General features: G+C 37.7%; 1 protein-coding gene across 1 annotated transcript; it reads right to left on the bottom strand.

The window, feature by feature from the left end:
- Window positions 1-6245: 6245 nt before the first annotated feature.
- LOC110730628 lies at window positions 6246-6731 on the bottom strand. The gene has a single exon (XM_021910447.1). The coding sequence runs from the start codon at window positions 6729-6731 to the stop codon at window positions 6246-6248; it is 486 nt and encodes a 161-aa protein (XP_021766139.1).
- Window positions 6732-7411: the final 680 nt, after the last annotated feature.

The raw sequence follows: 7411 nt of genomic DNA, 5'->3' as shown, positions 1-7411 counted from the left end.
GCGATCAACCTTTTCATAAGCAATCTATCACATGTAGGAGGGTGGACAACCCTTACTTCTCGTGCCCAACCTTTGCATACCAATGTAACATTTGCCTTATCATCATCTTCCACAAGCTTAGGTAAGATGTGATTCCTAAGATCGAAGATCAGCATTTGAGCCCACAGTGAAAGCATTGGCAGTGACAGGGCCTGCAGGGTTTCTTAAAATCGTTAGCCTTTTTCCCCATCTTTTGTTAATTCGATTATTGAGAACTCCTTTCTTCCTTTTTCTGTAATTTTGGATCCACCTAGAATGCCTGTTAACAACCAAGTGGTGGTTTGGGCAAATACCAGGATACTTCAAAGAGCCAAAATCCTTCATCAAATAATCGCCACTATTCTTTGGTATGATTGCTGACTATGGTGCTATTGCTTCATTTTTTGCTTGGCCTTGCTCTCCTTGATCACCATTCTGTAGTTCTTCATCATTGTGTGGCATTTCTTCGTAAATTAATTCTTCCGCCATTTTGATTACTTTAATGGAGAGTAACTTTAATTATTTTGAGTATTTTAAAAAGAGGAGACAAACTCTGACAGTTGATTTTAGAGAGCCAACGAAAGAGATAGAAATGAACTTGGCTTAATGGAGAAGGAAAATTTGAGTAAAGTGACTACACATATTTATAATCACATTTCTGTCACTCCTTGACGGTTAAAGTTCTCCATAACTCATCGTCGTAAAACCTCGTAACCTTCCACATTATTGAAGTCGTCCATCCAAAATTTGATTACAGGGAATGAAGTTTGGAATAAATTGTCACAGAAAATTAATTAGTTGGTAACTTCCAATTCCAAGTTAATAATTACTGATCATTTAATTTTATTGGAAGCTTAAAAGTGTCTTTTCAATTAAATATCAATAAATATTGTTGTCTATCTCTTGGTAAATCGTGAAAGTAATTATAATTACAACTCATATATTTTAATTTTCGTCAATTAAAAATATATTTGTGTGGTTACAATTATAATAAATCAATTGTATCGCCTGATTAAATAACCAAAATATTTATATTTTGCATTGAATAATATTTAACCAGACAATTCCAAGTATAAACAACATAAATTAAACTTCACAGAGTTAAGACATGATCAAAACATGTTTAAGCACTTAGTTTTAGTAGAACTAAGAACATGTAACACATAATGTTTTAGTACCTAACTCATTCATCAAAAGTTAATTTAGTGGGACAAAAGAAATTAAACCAAGAAAATCCTAGCCTTGATAAATCCCAAGCATGATCAGGGCTTTTGGGGATTTTGTGGGCCCGCTCATACATATCAGAAGATAAATCAAAGCTATCCCCTTTCTCTATTATCATCATCATCCTTCCCAAACTCCTTGGTGGTGAATATCTTACCTTCTTTTGTCGCCTTTTCTCCACATGCTCACCTTCACCTCTCCGGCGCCTGCGGCTTCGCTTCTTCCTAATAGGTTCACCTTTTAGAACCAAATCAGGATCAAAGATGAGGAATGCATTGCCAAACCTGGCTTGGTGATGGTGCTCTACCTCTTCTGCCTTTTCAACCTCCTTCTCCATCTTAACCCACCTCTATAGCAACCTTTCGGGCTCTTTGATGTCCTCATCTTCTAAGCATTGCTTATCTATCTCAGGGAACTCCATGGATAGTTCTTCTAGGTCTAGATTAACCTTGCCCCCTTGGGATGAGACTCAGCAGTGCTAGAAGTTGGACTTTCCTGGCTAAAGTTAGGAAGAGATTTGGAAAATCTGTTAAATTAGCTTCTTAGACAAAAGATTTTAGTTGAGGGAGAAGATTCACTTTGCGTGTTTTAAGTGAAGAGTGATTTAATGATCTCAACCTATATTTATAAGTTGAAATAAATGCCTCGATCACTTTATATTATGTGTGATTTTCGGAAATTACCTAGCAATTACCTTATAAAACTTATCAATAATGTTACTTGATAAATTTTGTTGAAGGGTAATATGGTAATCTCTTACTTCTATCGCTTGATTCCCAATTGCCAAATTGAGCCCTAAAAATGCTTCGTTTAGGGTTGAGCTTCTCAATTTTCAATTGAAAATCAATTTCTTTTTTACCAGACTCTGCCAAACCATTTGTATCGTTTTGTGTCTGAACGAAACCAAACGGTACAATTTAACTAATTCTCTAACGCTTGGAAAATCTATAAAAACCTTCAAAGCATCCTTTTACACTATCTCATCACCAATTCACTCTATGATCTTCCAATCTTTTCAACCCCAATTCGTTTGAACTTTGCGAAGTATAAAAATGACTTCTCTTCCTTTGCAAGAAGTGCTCAAACCCCTTTTGGTTAAAAAATGTCCAATTGAGGCTCATGAATTGTGTGAATTGATACTCAAATACCCTCAGAACATTAGATTTGACTTCCTTTGGCACATTTCATCCTCAACCACTGTAGAAAGCATCTTGAAAGGCACAACCTCTATAGGACCATCGTTTCATTAATCTTTCATCTCCTGATTCTGAGCAAGAGTTTTGAAAGGAAATTCAGCCAAAGTTAACTAAGTGCATCCTTGGTAAAGGTTTGCCTTGCCCTATTGCGTTCATTGAATTGCACCCAAACGAAAATCGGTTTTTAAGCTAGAATCTAATTACAGGTTGGGTTTAAGACCTTACAGCCAGGGGTTGGTTTATGCGGCTTTGCAAGCTCCACTCCTCATGGGAGAAGAAGAAAATTTTCAATTTCCTTAGGCTGGCGACATATGGTAAGATTCCATTCAACGAATCATTGACATGTGCTGTTATATCGCTCCGAGATCCTGTATTAAACTACTTTTTCCTGCGCCAAGGTTGCATGACTGAAACCCTTGCTGACATGATTGGTCTATCCCCTTACAATGATGAAGGCCAGCAAGTGAAAGTTTTCAGCCTAGTTGAAGGCGCTGGACCCTTGTATAACAAAAGTCACAACCTTCTGAAGTAGATATTAGCAACATCCAAAAGTAGCAAGGTCGGCTTTAATGCATATATCTCATACTTTACATCATCATCATACTCGGCTAAAGTATTGCAAGAAGAAAAGGTATTCTTTATTTTATTCGCTATTACTCGCTTAAGATGTGCAAGTCTGGTGGCATTTTTGCAATGTTATTGCCACTTGCAGAGAACATTGCTCATAGTAAATCCTTTGTAGCTCTAGGTCCAATTTTATTAGAACAATTGTATAGATGTCTGTTTAGATGTAGGGAAACTTTTTTTGCAGGCCAGAGCTTAGAGAATGTTGGGGGGCCCTTGTGGTTAGTCACTTGCTAGGGTCACCTTTACACCACTTTATGTATGGAGAAAACTGAAGAAGAGGTCAAGAGAGAGATGGCAGATGAGATAACGTTAGTTGTACTCATCTAAACTTGATTGTAGGGAGAAAACTTTAAAGGTGGACTGCTGCTCGTATGCTGAAATTTGTTTCAACTACTTTGACCACCAAAATGTCCCTGAATGCAATATTGTCATGCATTGTCTAATGGAGTTAGACCCTTTTGCTGTTAGTTGGTATGTTAGGAGCCGGAAAGACAATCTGGATCCTAACAGTATTAGGTCTTTGATGAAACTCTAGAATGGCTTAAGAGAATAGGTATGAGGAAGACCTTTGAGAGGGATTCCCCATTTTGGTGTTCTATATTAGCCTCCTGAGATTTTCCTACAAGAGAGCCAGAACACTTTTGTTTTGAGGCTTACAATCCTCAAATGGTAGCTAGACAATTTGGTTTGTGCCAATCTCTTGTTGTTCCTCTATTTACCACATGTAACATTCCTTGGAACACTAGGCCAAAATTTCATGAAGAAGATGTCTAGAAAAGTGATTCCATTACATATCCTTCAACCATTCTACAACCCAAAAAATCCAGCAATGTGGTTTCTTCGAGTTATCTCGAGTGGTGGCATCATGGACCACTTCAAGGTCATCCTTCCCAAAGTTTTATCCTATTACTTCTTTCATTTTTACTCACAATCTACTTTTCAGGAAAGAAGAAGACTGTTGTTCCTTTAATCAAAATGAAAGGCAAGACTGCTTATTATAAGATGATCGTTCATCTGAAATAGCAGCAATTAAATTATCTGCCCATGGCTATAGATGATTCTCACAGAAGTATTATTCATTCCCACACTGATAGAGTTGGATTGGGAAAGATGATCTCTCTTTTGAACCCGAGATCCTTACAAAAGTCAAGGAGTAACAGGCATAGGAACATCCCCATGTCAAGTCCTAGCATTAGAGCACAATCTTAGAGAAAACTACTGCTTCTAGCCTAATGTCATTAGAGAAGTCACCCCTTTGTGATCCTGTACCCTCTTCTCCAACATATCAAGGACCTGATAAGAAGAAGAGAAAGGGTAATGTTAACTCTAGTAAGAGTCAAGGTGCTGATTTGGCTGCATGTAATCAGCTAGTGGGGTGTAGTTCATCATTTGGTAGTGATCCTAAAGTTTCAGGTACTGAAGATAATGTGGGCGATCAATCAGGCCTTTGCAAATCAAATCTTGAAGTTACTGTTCCAAAACCAACTTCCACTTATTCTCTTTATTCAGATCAGCCTGTAAATCCTTCCTCCAGCCAAGCAAACAAGTCTGTTTGGTATGATGATGTTAATGTGAGCACAAATGCCCCCTTAGCTCATGATGTTTTAACTCTAACTTCAAAGTTAAGTTGGTAGACACTTAAGATGAAGCTAAACAGGGAGACAGAGATCTTAAGCTTAGTCCGACTTCGGTACCTTCGCTTGAACCAAATCAACCTTCCGTGGTTGCTCAAGAACAAGAAGTAGAGGTTCATGATGAAGCTGAACTAAGTACCACAGAATCTACCCCTATAGTAGTGTAAAGTGACACTACAGATGTCCAGGATAGGGATTCTGAGCTTCAGATTAATCATCAAACATCTAATGCTATAGAGTTAAGTCTTTGTGAAGAAGCTCCTGTGGGAAAAAGCACATCTGCAGACTTTGGTAAGTGATAATATCCAAATCCTTTTTCTATGCCCCTTTACTTCGATGTCTAATATTCCTTGTTGTGTTTCAGCATTAGCACTTTATGACCAAGGGATTGGGAACAACAAGACTTCCAAAGATCAAGCGTCAAATGAAAGTAAGCATTCTAAATTCATGAGTTATCATACTTATTAAGTATCTCAGTTTAATCAACGCTTGTCATTGATTATGTCCCAGTTTCTACATCTCCAAAGATTAAACTTCTTGAAGAAGTTCTAGCTCTTTGTGAAAGAGTAGAGTTGCAGGAAATGCCAAGTGTGCAGATTAAACTATCTCTGCAACTGATGGCCCAAGTTCATCAGCTGGGACTAATGATCCTGTTGTATGGGAGGAATTGTCTATCGCTTGTCAAGCATGTGCTATTGAATTGGCTAAGATAAGGTCATCTCTTTCTCCTTTAATGGTCTCTAACATCTCTCAACAAGTATCTTAGGTTTTCCAACAACGAGATCTTTTGAAGAAGAAAGATCTTGAATTAGACTTGGAAATGGATCACCTGCGAGCTGAGATTAATAACTTTGTAGAGGAGGAGAAGAAACTCCAGGCCAAGAGAGCTTTAGTGGAACAAAAACTTCTTGATCGGAGAAGAGAGAAGAAGCAATTGAAGCGCCAAATATCTGAGGGTGCTTTACTGATGCATTAATCTTTATCACAATTTGATTGCCATGGCAGTTAGGTGGCTCCGATGAACAAGTGCAAGGCTTTATTAGATGAGGTTAAACGTAAGGTAGCAGTTGAATAGTCTCTTCATTTGTAAACAATACATTCTTAAGTCTCATTTGTCAAAACCTTCTAGTGATGGATGCTTTTGTTGTAAAACTTTATATTATTCCCAAATATTTGGGTTTTACTGTTTTAAGAACTTTCCATTGAGTGCCCTTAGAAACATTTCTCCGTCTAACTCTTGTAGTAAATAGGCATTCCCAGACATGACTTTATGCACTCTGAATGGACCTTCCACTTAGAGGATCATTTACCAAAAATGTGATCTTAATAGTCATGTTCAGGAAGTTTCATCTTCCACACCAAGTCTCCTTCTAAAAAGATTTTATGTTTCACCTTTTTATTGTAAGACTTTGCTACTTGCTTTTTTTGGGATTCAATCCTTGCTAACACTTGAAGTCTTTCACCTTCGATATCTATTATTCCAATAGAAATTAACTGTTGGTAATCCTCTCGACTTATGTCCTTTTATTTGGCTATCCTAGCAAACTTAGCGCTCAGCTATGCTGGTACAGTACAACTGGTTCATGCCTATATACCAATTGGTAAGGGGTAGTCCAAATTGCATCTCTTTTTGATGTTCTATATGCCTAAGTAGCAAGTGTAGAAGAACATGCCAATTCTTTGGATTTTCATCCACCATTTTAGCAATCCCTTTACAGATTACCTTGTTAGTAGCTTTGGCCTTCCCATTAGCTTGAGCAAAATAAGGGATAGAGTGAATCTTTTGAATCTCGAATTCCTTGAGATAGGAATTGAACTCATGTGCTGTAAACATGGTAGCTTGATCCACTGTTATAGAGTCAGGAATCCCATATCTTGTAAAGATTTTCTCTTTTAAGAATAAGATTATTGCCCTTGTATTTAAGCTCTTAAAAGCTTGGACTTCGACCCACTTTGTGAAGTAATATGTGGCTATCAGGATATACTCATGGTAAGCCGACGAAGGAGGTTTAATAGGCCCAATTGCATCCATTGCCCAACTTATAAGAGGCCAAGGCTTGATTATGAGGTGTAGCTCTATCGCTGGTGCCCTGCTTATTGGTCTAAAGCGCTGACATTGTTTACAACCTTTTGCATATTGTAAACAATCTTGTCTAACAGAAGGCTAATAAAAACCCATATGATGGATTAACCACCTCATCTTCATCCCAGTCTGATGTGACCCACATATACCATGATGAACTTCGGCCAAAATTGTTAACACTTTCTTTCTACCGACACACCTTAATAATAGGCCTTAAGGATCTTTTTTATATAGCTTATTTCCCATGAGGAAATATTTCGTAGCTGCTAGCCTAACTTTAGCTCCACCTTTCCTCTTGAAGGGTCATTCAAGTACTCCTTGATTTCTCTTCTCCAATCTGTGTCTTGAGCAAGGATACTGTATTTGTGCACTTCTACTTTCACCTTTTCATCTAAAGGTTTAAGCTTGTATGTGCTTATATTAATAACCAATTCATCAAAACCCTCACAATCAGGCAATGATGTTTGTTGTGCCAAAAAGTCAGCCTCTTTATTTTCTTCTCTCGGGATATGGGAGACTTGAATATATTCAAAAGCATCGATTAGCTCTTGAACAATAGATGTGAAGGTCATCGCTAGAGGTGACATCCCTTTGTACTCTTTGTTTACTTGGGTGATGCTATCACCCAT

The sequence above is a fragment of the Chenopodium quinoa genome, unplaced genomic scaffold (genome assembly GCF_001683475.1).
Source record: "Chenopodium quinoa cultivar QQ74 unplaced genomic scaffold, ASM168347v1, whole genome shotgun sequence".
In the NCBI taxonomy this organism is placed as follows: Eukaryota; Viridiplantae; Streptophyta; class Magnoliopsida; order Caryophyllales; family Amaranthaceae; genus Chenopodium; species Chenopodium quinoa.
This window is presented reverse-complemented; position numbering and strand designations above follow the sequence as displayed.

Excerpts from the sequence above, each read along its gene's own strand:
- LOC110730628 (XM_021910447.1), bottom strand. The coding sequence starts at position 6,731 with ATGGATGCAATTGGGCCTATTAAACCTCCTTCGTCGGCTTACCATGAG.